The sequence below is a fragment of the Saccostrea echinata genome, unplaced genomic scaffold (genome assembly GCF_033153115.1).
Source record: "Saccostrea echinata isolate AGI-Se365-2 ecotype Australia unplaced genomic scaffold, CSIRO_AGI_Sech_v1 ptg000002l, whole genome shotgun sequence".
NCBI lineage: Eukaryota > Metazoa > Mollusca > Bivalvia > Ostreida > Ostreidae > Saccostrea > Saccostrea echinata.
This window is the reverse complement of record NW_026889751.1, coordinates 21884354-21900509: the sequence shown is the minus strand read 5'-3', so window position 1 is coordinate 21900509 and position 16156 is coordinate 21884354. Positions and strand designations below refer to the sequence as shown.

The following is a 16156-nucleotide window of genomic DNA, read 5'->3' as shown; positions in this document are numbered from 1 at the left end:
TTATACATTCTGCAGAGTGTGTACGGGGCGGATCTATATAATAAGTCTGAATTTTCTTAGATCGAAGACATCAGTTTTAATTATTGAGGGGCATCCCGTGCCCCCCTCCCTATATATATATATATATATATATATATATATATATATATATATATATATATATATATATATATATATATATATATATATATATATATATATATATATAACAAGAATCTATAGAATGCATTCCCCTCACACACATTCAAAGATGATAGCAGCAAAGGTTCATGTAGACTAAATGTCCTTGATTGATAGCTGAGGTCGTAATCACCGACGATGTGTTTTGCTTACTTATATTTATCCCTGTAAAAGATGTTCTGAGCTGTTTAATAAACGTCTCGTGTACTCTTTAATGATTTTCAATTAGCATTCATTTTGTAAAGCTCCGAGCGCACGGTGTGTGAACATCACAATAAACAAATTACTCCCATTACAAAAATGGCTATATTTCAATTTAAATTGAATGGAGAGGAAATTAGAGAACTTTAGGGGAAGCAAAGGAATTTAAATAGATATAATGTTATCTTTTTAAAGATCTGACTCCCCCCTTCAATGTCAGAGATGACGTGACTGAATGTTTATTCCTTAACGATCCTTTTTTTCACTCACTCCTGCCTGTAAACAGTGCAGAATTATGCATGCATGGTAGTAATTCAACGTGATCATGGATTTAACAAGAAAAATAAGGTGGCTGGCCGTGTTCATCAAATAAGATTACAGTCGTCTGCTTCAATCAATACTTTGTGTAGTCTGCAGTAGTAAGCAGATAAAATAGAGTCATGGTCCACAAAGGCGGAAACGATTCTTAACTAATGTTTACCACCCAAACCTGAAATATCATATTTATATGTGAAATATTACCTTCTTTGGAGATAGAAAACAGATGAGGGGTCTTGGATGTCTTTTACACCATTTATAAAGGTAACATTCACTGCACCGTCATTGTGCACCGTCCATTATAGACTTAGTATACATGCAGGTAATCATTGAAACAAGGCAAGTGTTTTGTCATTCTCATCTCGTATATAGATATTGTTTGTCTTTATATTTGATTTAATTTTGTATAAAATAGTTACAGGGGTTTCATATTTCCAATTAAGCTTAAATCTCGATCAATATTGTAGGGAAATTCAAATTACGTGTACCTGTACTGTACAGGTACACGTTTCTACTACTGAATAGCTTATACAGTACATATTTTATGGTATTAAGCAGGTGATAAGTACATGTATATTGTCATATAACCCCCTTAATTCTTTATACACCTTAAGAAGCAAACAATGGCAAGGAGTTCCGAAGGAATAGTACATGAATATTATATATATATATATATATATATATATATATATATATATATATATATATATATATATATATATATATATATGCCTAAATGCTACAGCAGGGAATAATAATTTTTTACCTGTCCCTGTAATTTTATATTACTGATTAAAACCCTCAAAATTTTTAATACCTCTTTTTACACCTGAAGAGGCAAACAATGTAAAGAAATTGTGCAACACGTGCAGTACCTGTAAATCGTGATGTCAGGTATTGGACACACCTGTGCATGTTTAATTCTTTCAGACGTACCCACAATGAAACAGTCTGCAATCCAGAAAAAAAGTACGTAGGGCAAGAACATATCAAAAGACCTCAGGTAGCAAACCTCTAGATCAGGTTGTTAAAGTTTCACATAAATCGGTGACATAATCTCATCACCAAGAATTTTCATTTGCATTAAATTTTATTGCTCAATTCTTATCCCTCTGCAATTGTGCTCTACACTTTTTTCCACCGATAATTATCGTGAATCCAAGGAGTTTCAATACGAGATTTTAAATTTCAGCGAATGAATCATAAAAAGTAAGTTTTTAGTGAGCTTATGTAACATGAATAATCCTTTGAGATCCCATGACATTTTTGTCTGGCTATTTTATCTCTATATAAAATACTGAATATATACTTTAGTGGGCTATAGTTTTAAAAAGAACCAAGTCATACATCCTGAGCACTTTGTAATTCCTTACATTGAGAATCATAGCACATATAAGAAGTTGGTTTACTTGATTTTGCAAATTGATTTATTACTTCACAGGTAAATTTTTATATTCTAGACTATTAAATCTGTCCATATACAGAATTTAGGGGTACTCTAAATAACTTTGACCTAGCTCCTCCTCCTCCTCCTTCCAGAAAAATCTATATAACCGGATAATCAGACATTATTAAAGATGGGACACACTCAAAAAGTAGCTATGTTTTCTATAGTATATTAATTATATATCGGCAGAATTATTGTGCCCCCACCTTAGTTCCTACGGAATTTTGTAGATAGCAGTAAAAACAAAAAACTACATATAAATATCATATTGTAAATTTTGTATTTAATGCCAAGTGGTAAATTCAGCATTCATTTTATTCTGCATATTTATCAAAATTCTCACTTTTCACATGATCTACAGAGTATTTCTTGATCATGTTTAAATTTTATTATTAATAAAAGAAATGTCTATTGATCGGTAGAATTTTAATTTGGAAGACGTAATCGATCACGTAAGCTTTTTAAAAATGCATCAAGGTAAAAAAAAAAAGTCTGCATTTAATCATACGTTTGACTTAACGTTTTCTGTGTTCAGCTGTATAGGTGTATACATGTACAAACATCGTCTCTTCCAGGCAGGTGCTCGGATGAAATCATTATACTATGGAGATGTATAACGCAGAAAGCTACAGAAACCGAGATATTCTAGAAGTTGTCATTCAACAAAAAGAAGAGAAAAAAATTAAAGACAATGAAGAGAAACAAAAGGAACAAGTTTTGCACATGCGCCGAACACCGGAAATTGTCAGCAGACCATCAAGTCGAATGTCTTCCAAACAAACTTCTGTACAGACAGAACAAAAACCAAAAGAAAGTAATGTTATAAAAAGGTCTGAATACATTGCTCAAAACAATGTTTCACAAACTATTCAGAGCCTGGCGATTTTGTGTTTAGCTTCCTCTGTTGTTTTAATTTTGGATATTTATGTGTTTCTTGTGGGTACCGGTGATCCTCCTGAGGGAGGATTTAGGAACGGAAGTTTACTGACGTCATTGAAACAGTATGAGGATGTGACGGAAGTATTCACTGCTTTCTCAACTCTTGTGATGATTTTGTCAGCGAACTGTGTGTTGGTGTGTTCTATGCAATGTTTTATAGCTTCAAAAGTCATCAAGACTGTCGACGGCCCAGAAAGGTAAGTGCATTAAATTTTTGCATTAACGTGTTCGAAAAGTTCTCGAGAAACCACCCATATATTCTTGATTTTTAAATATCTGACTATATATTCCAGGGCTATGAAATACTTCCGTGAATGTTCCAGCAGCAGACTGGTTGCAGTAGTTGGCTTTTTCATATCATTTCCAGTTTTTCTGTTAAGTACGTATGCCAATATAATATTATATATTAATCGAAACTTCTCGTCAGCCACTCGATTAAGATAATGTATATGAAAATTAAGACATTTTTTTAAAAAATAATTTTGGTCATTCAACACCATTAATATTGAAATCGCTTTTAAGTCTTTGAAAACATAAAATGTAAGTTGTTCTTAAGCTATATATCCAGTATAATTTAAGAAACTAAGCGCCAAGAATACTAGCATATCTACAAGACTACGCTGACACATGTATAATTAAAATGGCCAAGAAATGCTTGACCAGTGTATCTTCTATCTGAAGCATTTTTAATACATCTTTTTTTTCAGCTTTAATGTTGTGTGTGGTGTTACGTTTAAAAAGGACGTCAGCTTTAACTGCTGTTGTGGTACTCATCATAGGAACAATGTTAGGTTTACTGTGTATGGTACAAAACATTTACCACTGGTACGACGAGATGTCAAGTGCTTCGAGGGGACTTCCGGCGTACAAAGATAGTAACAAAGACGATGACGAAAACAGAGATCTCAATACTCTAGTGTAGTTAGGACGATTCTTACTAGATTAGTTTGGAAATACTTTCAAATTTCGTTATCGGGAACTTGATGGAACCGAAATTTCCGAGGATTCGAGATGCCAAGGCTATAATGTAAAATTCACTTCGATATATCCGTAGTATTCGAGATATCGATGTTGAAGACACAAAAGTTCAACTGTATTGTGAGGATTGAATCTGAAACATATCGAAAGTGATTAACAAGGTGCTACTGCTTTCGATCATTGGAAACTCGGGGATTGATTTTGGATATGATGCATGTTGAAAATCAAGTGATTGTTGTTGGAGATGCAGATATTCATTCTACTGATTGATATTTCAGGAAATTATAAATATATATTCTATTTTATATCCGGTGCCATCATGTTTTATAAATTAGTCCTACTTTGTGATTTTTATCCAAAATTCGTTTTGAAAGAGTGAAAACAATTTATGGATGGCAATTACAGAGAGCAGGTGGATTTTAGTTATAAAAGAATGTGTGTTTTTATGTCATTTATAAGTTGCAGTTTTCATAATGTATGTGATTTATGAATTGCTTTGCATTGACTCTGTATTAGTTTACACAAGACTTGCAGCCCACACTGATTTTAGATATTTTTATGATGTATTTATATAATTTTTTAATGAACTAGATTCAAATTCTAGGTATCATGCAGGGCAAAGAATTGAAGATTTTTGTCACAAAGCCGACTTATTTTTTCTCCACCAAAAATCCCCCAAAAAAGAAACAAAAATTGGGTTACTTTAACGTACAGACAATAACTACCATTACAAAGTACCAATGGTGTGTTTTCTAAGTCTTTTTATTGTCTTTATTGCTTTGGAGGGAAAATGCGTGTTTAGAGTAAAAATCTTGTGTTTGAAGTTACTGATCTTGCAAAACTTTTACGCTTGGTTCAGAAAGCTAAACCAATCTACATGTACCAAAACAGTCCATACTAGTCAAATGAATATTCTTTACCCCTAGAAGACAAAAGAACAAAAACCAATATATATATATATATATATATATATATATATATATATATATATATATATATATATATATATATATATATATATATATAATCCCAGTTTTTAAACCAGTAAGAGTCTTCACAGCGGACATGTATCACTTATCTTTAAACAAGAGGCCCATGGGCCATAACGCTCACCTGAGTAACTTTGGCCTTGCTGTTTTTCACCTGATCCCCCCCCCCCCTTTTGTAGTACTTATTGTGGCCCTGCCCTACCCCGGGGGTCATGATTTGAACAGTTAGAATCTACACTACCCCAGAATGCTTCCACATAAGTTTCAGCTTTTCTGGCCCAGTGGTTCTAGGGAAGAAGATTTTTACTACATATTTCAATGTAAAACTTGGATTTCCTATTGTGGCCCCGCCCTACCCCGGGGGTCATGATTTGAACAGTTAGAATCTACACTACCCCAGAATGCTTCCACATAAGTTTCAGCTTTTCTGGCCCAGTGGTTCTAGGGAAGAAGATTTTTACTACATACTTCAATGTAAAACTTGGATTTCCTATTGTGGCCCCGCCCTATCCCCGGGGGTCATGATTTGAATAACTTAGAATCTACACTACCCCAGAATGCTTCCACCTAAGTTTCAGCTTTTCTGGCCCAGTGGTTCCTGAGAAGTTGTTTAAAGATTTTTACTATATAATTTATTTCAATGTAAAACTTGGATTCCCTGTTGTGGCCCCGCCCTACCCCCGGGGGTCATGATTTGAACAATTTAGACTACAATCTACACTACCCTAAAATGCTTCCATATAGGTTTCAGCTATTCTGGCCCAGTGGTTCTTGAGAAGATTTTTAAAGATTTTTATTACATACTTCAATGTGAAACTTGGATTCCCTATTGTGGCCCCGCCCTACCCCGGGGGTCATGATTTGAACAATTTAGAATCTACACTACCCAAGGATGCCTCGACATAAGTTTCAGCTTTTCTGGCCCAGTGGTTCTCGAGAAGACTTTTTAATGACCCCACCCAAATTTTGTCTTTTCTTGATTATCTCCCCTTTGAAGGAGGCTTGGCCCTTCATTTTAACAATTTAAACTTCCCTTTACCCAAAGATGCTTTGTACCAAGTTTGGTTAAAATTGGCCCAGTGGTTCTTGAGAAGAAGTTGAAAATGTGAAACATTTACAAACAGACGGACGACGGACAACGGGTGATCAGAAAAGTTCACTTGAGCTTTCGGCTCAGGTGAGCTAAAAAGGAAAGGAACCGCAAAGCGTAGCATCCCTTCGCTTAAGAGCACCTCGATCCCGATGTAAATTTTTACTTCCGTTACGCACACACTCGGAAGCTTGTAACAATGTCTCCTCCAACTTCGTTGGAAGGAAATAAAAACTAAAAACTTTAGTGTGACTGACTAAATCAGGGTCGCGTTATATTTTTAACAGATCTTCTATAAGAAAAATACGGTTATTGAAATGGTGAAAAGGACCGTCGGTCGGTCGGCTGCCGAAAGGTTACATCCTTTGTCCGGATATATGTAACTCTCCCTACAGTTTTCAAGATTAGAACTTTTTTATTTCTTAGATCAATTGTACATATATCAGAAATGTACACAGTACTTGGATTTTGATTTTTGAAAATTTATATAAACTACTTAGTCATTTTAATGCAGAATATGTTCATAGGGTACATATAGATATTGTTGGGATGTCACCTCCTGCAGTTTTCAGAATAGAAAGTCTTTTATAATTTGTATAAAAAATTCCAGTACTGTTCACACAAAAGAAAACCCGGTTTGCTGTCACATTGATAGCTTTTTCAGGAAGTGAAAAGTCATTCGCCTGATTTTTTTAAAAAAACTTAATTAATGCCTGATGGAAACATTAAACTCGTGTGAAAGCTACACATGTTGGAACTATGTGTTATGGTAAACCTGTTTAATGCACACGTGTCAAATCATATTTCAAATATACTATTATATTCAACTATGCTATCTTTAAATAACCATTCTTGCCAAAAAAGAAATTAAAAAAAAAACAAATACAAATCACAAGCAGTTAGCAAATTATGTAGCAAAAATTAATGTCCTCATCTCTGGAAATGGAAAATTTAAAGCTAGGTTTAAGTCAAAGAAAAATTGTTCAGAAGTTTGAGTCGAAAGAAAAATTTGTTCAGAAGTTTTTACCAGTTATCAATAATCAAGCAGATAAACGATACATGCACCCACACTGACAGGGTTTATTTTGTTGTACCTTTAAATATCAGACATACCAGATGAAAGAAAGGATCTGCAGGATAAACATTAGGGGTATTTATGCATTGTCTTAAGATGACAATATACATGTATACCCCTTTGAAGTGTTTTATACAAATATAGTAGACCCCTACAGAGTCCAGATTACTTCGCTATTTTCAAACTCATTTAAAAATCTTGACAAGTAAGATGTTCCTAGCATCATGAAAGAAAAAAAAACAGCTCACGCAGTATAAGTACACACAGCTGAAATGCTATACATAACCGATCAAAAAAATAATTATCAATCGTCTGGCTTCACTGCCTTCTTCTGTAAGTTGTGGCGTCGTATGATCATCAGTATAACAAGAGTACAAGAGAAGATTACCACAACTAAAGACCCGAAAACAATACCAATCACGATCCTAACATCCATGCACCTGTTCGAGTCTGAAAGATGAAAAACAATTTTCATAACAATAGGCCCATGGGCCACATTGCTCACCTAAGCACATTGGCTAGGAAGAAGCAGAAATCAATTCAGTATTGAACGGGGGGGGGGGGTTAAATTTACACTATTTCAAGATGTTTCCACATCAATATTACTAATCATGGCTATGCTGTTGTTTTTAAACATAAGATTTGAAAGATTTTTCCCTATGTTTTCTTATGTTAAACTCTGATCTCTCATTGTGACCCAACCCTAAATTTGAACAAATATGAATCTGCACTACCTGAGGATGCTTCTATAATAATATGACTAATTATGGCTTTGCTGTTCTTGAGCAGAAGGATTTTTTTCAAGATGATTCCTATATATTCTTATGCAAAACTTTGACCCTTTGTTGTGCACCCAACTCCTGGGGGTCATCATTTGAACAAACTTGATTCTACTATACCTAAGGTTGTTGCTGTATAAAAATGATTAATAATGGCTAACTTGTTCTTGAGAAGAAAATTTTAAAGATATATCCTATGTATTGTGTATTATCAGTTTCTTTCAAGGGATTTATAGATTCTCCTTTTACTCTGTCTGAGTTAATGACTGGATGAACAGAACAGCTCTGTCTGAGGGTATATCACACAGTACTTAAATTTTCTCTTATCTAAAGACGGGGACTGGGTAAGGTACTATTTGCACTGTGTTCCTCCCCTAGGTTCCCATTGATAGATAAGAACCGGCTGTCTATATTCTCTTCAGATTTACTACACAAAGAACTCAACATCAATTCCACTGGATACATTCCGCTGGTGTTTATAACTTTTTATACTTTAATTTTGCTCTTATCCTTAACGTTTTCCTTCCTTAATAGGGCCAAATTCTCTATCCTTAAATGCCCAGTACGTACATAATACTCTGATATTAATTTAAAGCACTTTACAGTAGAAAGTGATTTACCAACTGAAGAGAAAAATGTAATAAACAAAGCAGTAATTAATTAACAAAGATTGCATTGAAGTCTATGAAAACAAGCGATTTTTTTTAAAAATAAAAATTCAAATAAAAGAATAAAAATTAATACTGTGGTGGAAAGATGTATTAAAGCATCAGAAATGAATGACAATTAAAAACGATTTTCTTTACCAGGCAAGTTTTTAAAATTGATTTTTAATTAATCAAAAACAGAGGGAGATAACTCTTTCCAAAATTCAAGGTCATAAATGATCACACATCCAACACTTACATGTTTATAGTAATTAATGGAAATTATGTCTAAAATACTGAGTATTCAAACCCCTCACAACTGTTATATATTCAATTTCATTCAATCTTTTGCTATTGGGATGGAATACTAATTTGCTTTATTGCTGATTCAACATCCAACTTCTTCAGCTAGCTTCTGAATGCCTAGCATTCTTTAAGCTTTGCCTTATATACCCTTTGGTTTGGCTAGTCCATTCCAAGGGTTGTGAGGTTATTCCACTATTTGATGTCTTCAATACATTTTACTCAAATGCCCCTTAACCATTACCTATATATTCCTATGTAAAACGTTGACCCATTTTTTGGCCCCGCCCTACCCCAGGGGTTATGATTTGAACAAACTTGAATCTACACTACCTGAGGATACTTCTGTATTAATGTGACTAATACTAGTAATTGCTTAGCTGTTCTTAAGAAGATTATTAAAGATATTTCCTAAAAATTCCTATGGTAAACTTTAACCCCCTGTTGTGGCCCTGCCTACCCTCAAGGGTCACGATTGGAAAAAAAACTTGAATCTACACTACCTGAGGATACTTCTGTTATAATATGACTAATCATGGCTTTGCTGTTCTCGAGAAGAAGATTTTTAAAGACATTTCCTATATATTCCTATGTAAAATTCCGACCCCTCTTGTGGCCTCGCATGAACAGTATGGACAAACTGTAAAGAAGACCCTCAGGTATTGTCACCTGATGATGTTTAGGGGCAGCTTGTAAGAAAAAAAATACAAAATAATATAACAAGAATAAGAAAATTATATACACCTATATACAATAAAGGGAATAATGGCTCAATTGATAAAGGGAAGAAAATGTGAAATGTTTACAGATGACAGACAGACGCCGGACACTCTTTGATCACAAAAGCTCACTTGAGCCTTCGGCGCTCAGGTGAGCTAAAATGTATACATCTTATAACTATCTTTTTTCTCTCTGACCAGCTATAAATCACTATAAAAACTATTTCTGATCTAGATTACCTTTAGTGACCTTTGCGAAGTTTGATGAAGCTGTCTGAGTTGAGCTCATTTCCGTTGTCTGTTCCGTACTAGTAGTTGTATCTGTCACATTCGATTTGTATTTTATAAGAAAACCATGGCGTCCGACAGTATTGTCACTGAAGAACGATACCACAACAGATGACCCTGAAGAGGTAAAGGTGAAGGGCGCGACCTTTGGGTACTGAGAGCACACAGTTCTTACTGCATTATTATCACAACGGTCATTTCCTTCATCAAAAAGAAGGAATCGCTGTTGATTATTATTTATATGGGTAGATGTTGCTAACATAACTGTTATCATAGGCGTCGGAAGCAAATTGAAAGGGGGGGGGGTGGTACTTGAAAGGGGGGGGGGCTAAACGAACCAAAACATTTGGGGACTAAGCCCCAATTTTTAATGCCTATATTATATCTATCTGTTCCGACGCCTATACATCCAATCTAAACTGTATGCTACTCACCATCATTAATGTAGTACTTATCATAGTTACACTGCGTTGGAAGATCATCCTCTATGTCTGAAAACATGACGTCAAGATCAACATTTCCGGTAGCGCTTGTAATCATCCAGCGACAACTCTTACCACTGTTAAGAAGGATAAAAACGTTTTGTAAAATAATTTAATGTAAATATATGTACTCAGTTTATCGAACATTATTGAATTAATCATATTGAACTAATGTGACATTCTCACTTGTTATAAAGGCCAGGGAAATTCGGACTAGAAAGGAATTGTATGTTATCTCCTGCAAACAAGGACTGTGTAGATGTACATCCAGTTCCGGCTAAAACGAAACGAACATAAAACTTGCATTTGTTTCAATTATATAACAAGTATTTGGTGCAACTGGTCAATTACTCTTAGCAGTTTAATCATGTTGACATGAATGAAAGAAAATACATTTCAGAGATTCATATCGATTTGCATTCCTAGCAATTATTTCTTGCATCCGCTTGATTATACATGTGTATCAGTATGACTTAAAATTCATTAAAACATTTATCAGTACATGTAGTTGGTATACAGGGATAGATTTGGAAACATACAGTAGTCCTTCGCCGCAATAAAATCCAACTTGAACCCAGCCTTCTGCACGCTTGAGTCCGTTACCATTCGAAGGTAGGCGAATCGCTGTGTCGTCGAGTAGTGCGAAGGCGTGGCTGGTGTCCCACACTTGTTATTAGCAAGGACAGGGGTCGTTGCTGAGTTTCCTTTTAAAATCATGGGCTTCTAATTAACCACAATTAAGTTTAAAAGTCTGCATATCAGAAAATACCAAATAAAACAAACAAATGAAAGAAAAGAAAGAACAAATAAAACAAAACGAACATTAAAAAAAACATACTTGAACTAAACAAAACGAAAAACAAATCAAAAACATATAAAAATAAGTCATGCAAACAAAAGACAGAGTTGGAAATGCATAAATGGTGGAGATGGTGGAATTAATTCAGTCATTAGTAAACGATAGTACATTGTATTTTTATTTCAATTGTACTGATTTTTTTTTTCAATTATCGAATGAGCATATGTCCTTGCATAAAGTTTCAGCTCTCCAAGGAAATAAAATGAATATTTCTGATTTGATTTTATCTATTATCAATAAGTCTGCCTGAAGTACTTATGATATATTGTACTAGATAAAACATGCGCGAATCTAGAAGGGGGGGGGGCTAACAAAAAATTATTATACTTAATTATAGTTTACTATAGTTAACTATAGTGAAAACTTTGATACTTTGATTTACTATGAAACTTTACTCTAGGACTTTTTTGAGATTTCAAAGCCTAAAATCTCTAAAATTCGATAACAGTACTTTAAAATTTGGAAATAATGTGTGAATATACAAATAATATTTCAATTTAATATAATAAATGTGTAGGTATGAATTGAAGAACTAAAAATATAACGATCTAAAATCCATAGTAATATACTTTGATTTACTATAGTTAAAAAACTTTGATACTATAGTAAACTATAGTTAACTATAGTACTTTTTTGTTAGGGGGGTCGCGGAAGTCCTGACCCCACTGGTATTTGCAGAGTTGATTAAAGTATATACGAAGACAAAAACACAATGACTTTGGACCCCCTTACTATTACTATTAGCATGACAGTTCATGCATTTGCCTGCAAAGAAAAAATGGCATCCATCGATAGTATGACTGTGATAGAATCTGACAATTAAAGAAAATATGGTTCCCTAACCCTCAAATGAATAAGTAAATTGAAATTACTAGAAATAACTATTTATCATTTTATTAATACGTGTTTGCAACAATCCTCCAAAAGAGATTTGAGTCTGTCTTTACTGTAATTGTCAGTATACACGATCCAATTTGGAATACCGATCCCGATGTATTTTCATGGTATTCAAATATAAGTTTGTGTAGCAACTGAATATCATACAGTTTCAAAGTACCTTTTCATGAGCTAAACGTGTTCCAATAGTCCCTCAGAAGAGATTTCAGTCTGTTTTTACAGCAACTGTCAGTTTACACGATCCATTGTGGAATACCGATCCCGATGCATTTTCATCGTATTTAAATGTAAGTTTGTGTGGTAACTGAATATTATACAGTTTCAAAGTAGAGTTTCATGAGCTCATAAACATGTATAAATGCTAATTATTAAAATACTGCCTCTCAAAATTCAAAAATCATAAGTTAAATCAAACTGCCCAGGGTACCTTTTGCAAAGTAGGTTTAAGATAAAGGTCAAGTGAATTGTAAGGCTGGTTTTTTTTTTTTCATATTGTTGTATGACTAACAGTGCACATGCTTAATAGCATAGACTTACCTCTTAAATGTCAAAAATATGCTGTATATTGGCACTATGAACTTTTTTGAAAAGAAGATCAAAAGTCAAGGTCAGAAGTAACGAGGTCGGTAAACATGGTAATTTACAAAAGCCATTGTGCCAAGCAATATACGCAAAATATCAAATCCATACCTCTTACAGTTCTCGAGATATAGGGTGTGACAGACGGACAGACAGACAGACGCCGGGTAAATTGATCCCTTAGTGCCGCTCTGCTGTGCAGCCGACACAAAAATACTACGTGTCACTATGTTACGTTTCCGTATCTCAGTGGCAAATATGCACAGTCATTTTACTGAAAAAATTATGAGCACATCCAACTTATCGTTTTTTCGATACATAATTATAATCATAACTTATATTGTTATCGATTGCTTTATCATTATTTCCATGCCCCATTCACACCAAAGCTTTTTATTTACATTCATGTAGTGATAATTGCCTCTTTTTTTTCTTTTTTACATCGGGCTCGATGCCATATGATGTTCTAGAATTTTTCGTCAAGATTAAGATCGGTGAATTACGAAAACGATTTGCATATTTTGATTTTTAATCTGTTATCATAAGTTATTTCTTTTATATCACTTAAATCAAGTTTTATTTAAATATTTCAGTGTTGACGTTTTATGAAATAAATAAGCGATAACTTGCTTGTTGTCAGTGTCATAAAAAATTGCCAGTAACTTAGATCCGCCAACCGTAACCACTATCGCACTCCCCTTTTTGCTATTTCACGGCTGTTTATCGAAAATGAAAGTAGACATTTAATTAAATTTACGATAATAAACCATGCGAGTGAAATCTATGTATAGTTTATGGACATCACCTCATACCTAGTGTATTCTTAGAGGAGTAAGTATGAACTTTAGTGCAGGTGTTTCAGAGTTTATTTGCAAAATTTATTACTTTATAAGTATAGATGTTTTTCAACTTATTGTTTGTAATACATGTATTTCAATTTCGCGAAACATCTTTGGCACAGACACTTGTTTCGTATACAGGACATCCGGTCCTTTCTCTTTCCACAAGGTACCGAACTCAATTTCAGACTCACCCCACCCCACCCACTTCATATTTTATTTATTAATATATCAATAACCTACGTCTATAACATTATTTAGTTTGCTTCGAGAGACTTTTTCTATTGTAATGAAATCGTTCCTGTCATCCTTTATCGAGTCTCTTTCTTGTAAATCACGAATTTCTACCTCGTAAATTACCTCAACACTTTGTTAGCCTTTACAGAAGATACGTCAACTTCTGGTTAGGGTATAGTGCACGATAAAACCAGATATTTCAGAATGAAAAGCTCGGAAGTCTCGAAAATTTGAGATTCAAATCGTTATTAGATATTATAATTATCGATAAAGATAATATTTTAAAATTTATTCTAAATCTATCATCCCTTAAGGACATACGCAATGTACCTTACCTACTGATAATTTTTTAAGATATTCTTAATTTAAGATTATAGTGCCATCAGATGTTCATAGACAAAAAATCAGCATGCATTACCAGGGGTTTTGAAAAGACATCTATTGATGAAAATTCTAGTATAATTCAAAGAAAAATATACAAAAATTACTAAGCATAAATTCTAGATGTTTTGTTTATCCAAACTTGTTTTAGAAGAGGTGTACAACACCATATATAGACATTAAAATGTAGCACACAGTCCCTTTAAGTACTGAAACTCTTCAACTCCAGGGAGAAAGACAATAAAGTTCAAACTACGTTGCGTATGTCCTTAAAATGATTTATTTTCAATGTTTTCGAGGAAAAATTTTGCGGAGTTTAGCAAAAAATCCTAAAGGATGATAGATTAAAAATAAATCCTTTTTACTGATAATTAATATCAGAATTATAATTAAACGATTTTTATATCAAATTTTTACCGTTTAAAATTTATTGTACAACGAAAATGTGGTTATATTTTCATAATATGCAGACATGTTCTTTTTTTTTATCTTAGTTTGCACAGATTATATTCTGGAGGGTCACCGTTTTACAGAAGAACTTACGACTAAGACCAAAATGTAATTTTGTAAATAAGTTCCTTTTTTACATTAATATAAAAATGGTTTTGATCTTTTTAAAAAGAATTTAGAAAGATATATTTATTCAGGCAATTTCTTATCAATTTATTTATTTTTTAAGGTTTTATAATCACCAACAGGTTTTCGGATTAAGTTGTATTAAAGCTCTCGGGCCCCTGGACCTTTGGCATGCCATCATGCTTTGTGATTGCGTTGAACATTTCTTTTTTACCACTAGCTCTTAACAAAGCCAGCTTGCAAAACAAGTGAAAAACCATGTCATCAATATAGATAAGATTCAACTTGACGGAATTAATTATCTGTTTTCAGGCGACATTCTATTGTCAATGAGAACCTTGTTTTAAAAACAAGATGACATTACATGGCAAACAAGATTTTTTTCCTCCAGAAACTGAAAAGCAGTGCGTGTAAAAAGTGTTGTGAAGTACCTTTCGTATTCCTTTGAAATGCTATACAGGTACTTAAACATGCAGTAGACAAACAGATTGTGTGCACATCGAAATGTCCTGAAAAATTCCTGTCACGAAACGATCGAATAGAGAATCAATCTGTGTATACATATATACAGAGTAATGCGTGGGCTGTATATAAACAATCAATTCAAACGCTCACGTCGTAAAAAGTCATTTCTTTGAACTTAACACTCCTCTTGATTCGAATTAGAATATTTAATTTGGAATTCTAATACTTTTCACTTGGAATTTCCTAGAAATGACGAGTTACTCACCATCGTATATATAAACTTTATCTCCAGGGCACGCAGTATCCAACGTTAGAAATAACAAAAGACGGAGGTCATCCGCCCCCGAGTCGATCCGCCACCAACAATCCATGTTACTAAAAATAGATCACTTTTTTTTCGAACACATTCATAAGTACTGGTTTGTTCAAATAAATAGCAAAAAAAAAAAATATCATTCATCTGGAAAAAGTGACTCATTTACATCCTATTTAACGAGTGTTCTGAAGATTTTTCCTTTCTCAGATTGAATCCACCTACTTAATGTAGGATCCACTCCCTCCGTTGAATCCGACGGAAGTGAAGGATCGCCAGCTGGTATCGGCAGAAATTTCCTGTGTTGTTACGTCACAGAGGGCAGAGACAGATGCTATAGGACAAGAACGAAATTTCATTTGATTTGTTTTGAGTTATAAGATTTCATATGAACTGGATGTAATATTTACTGGTATCTGGATGGTTAAGTATAGTGTATTGTGTGTTCATCTACATTTATTTGTCTGTCAGAAGTGACGAGTTTCACCCCTTAATTTTTTTAATGTACATAGAAGTACGATGTTTTACCACTGCTTATTTCAGCAGTTTTTCATTTTAATTTAAATCAATTTAGC

At 33.7% G+C, this 16156-nt stretch overlaps 2 protein-coding genes across 2 annotated transcripts; one reads left to right on the top strand and one right to left on the bottom strand.

The window, feature by feature from the left end:
- Positions 1-644: 644 nt before the first annotated feature.
- LOC133174561 (uncharacterized) lies at positions 645-4800 on the top strand. Its single transcript, XM_061309670.1, has 4 exons — positions 645-963; positions 2722-3282; positions 3379-3464; positions 3793-4800. The coding sequence occupies exons 2-4, from the start codon at positions 2750-2752 to the stop codon at positions 4005-4007; spliced, it is 834 nt and encodes a 277-aa protein (XP_061165654.1). The 5' UTR covers positions 645-963; positions 2722-2749; the 3' UTR covers positions 4008-4800.
- A 2541-nt stretch (positions 4801-7341) lies between these two features.
- On the bottom strand, positions 7342-15940 carry LOC133178149 (deleted in malignant brain tumors 1 protein-like). The gene is made up of 7 exons (XM_061312901.1): positions 15807-15940; positions 15534-15643; positions 10975-11139; positions 10622-10712; positions 10388-10512; positions 9906-10154; positions 7342-7667 (listed from the first exon to the last, which is right to left on the bottom strand). Exons 1-7 carry the CDS (start codon positions 15938-15940, stop codon positions 7522-7524), a joined length of 1020 nt encoding a protein of 339 aa, XP_061168885.1. The 3' UTR covers positions 7342-7521.
- Positions 15941-16156: the final 216 nt, after the last annotated feature.

Bases quoted from the DNA above. Each gene is read 5' to 3' on its own strand.
- LOC133174561 (XM_061309670.1), top strand. From the start codon at position 2,750: ATGGAGATGTATAACGCAGAAAGCTACAGAAACCGAGATATTCTAGAA. The intron at 3,283-3,378 runs GTAAGTGCATTA...TATATATTCCAG, and splicing joins ACTGTCGACGGCCCAGAAAG to GGCTATGAAATACTTCCGTG. The intron at 3,465-3,792 runs GTACGTATGCCA...CTTTTTTTTCAG, and splicing joins ATTTCCAGTTTTTCTGTTAA to CTTTAATGTTGTGTGTGGTG.
- LOC133178149 (XM_061312901.1), bottom strand. From the start codon at position 15,940: ATGAAATTTCGTTCTTGTCCTATAGCATCTGTCTCTGCCCTCTGTGAC. The intron at 11,140-15,533 runs GTGAGTAACTCG...TGATTTTAAAAG, and splicing joins TAAAGTTTATATATACGATG to GAAACTCAGCAACGACCCCT. The intron at 10,155-10,387 runs GTGAGTAGCATA...TTTTTGATGAAG, and splicing joins TAAGTACTACATTAATGATG to GAAATGACCGTTGTGATAAT.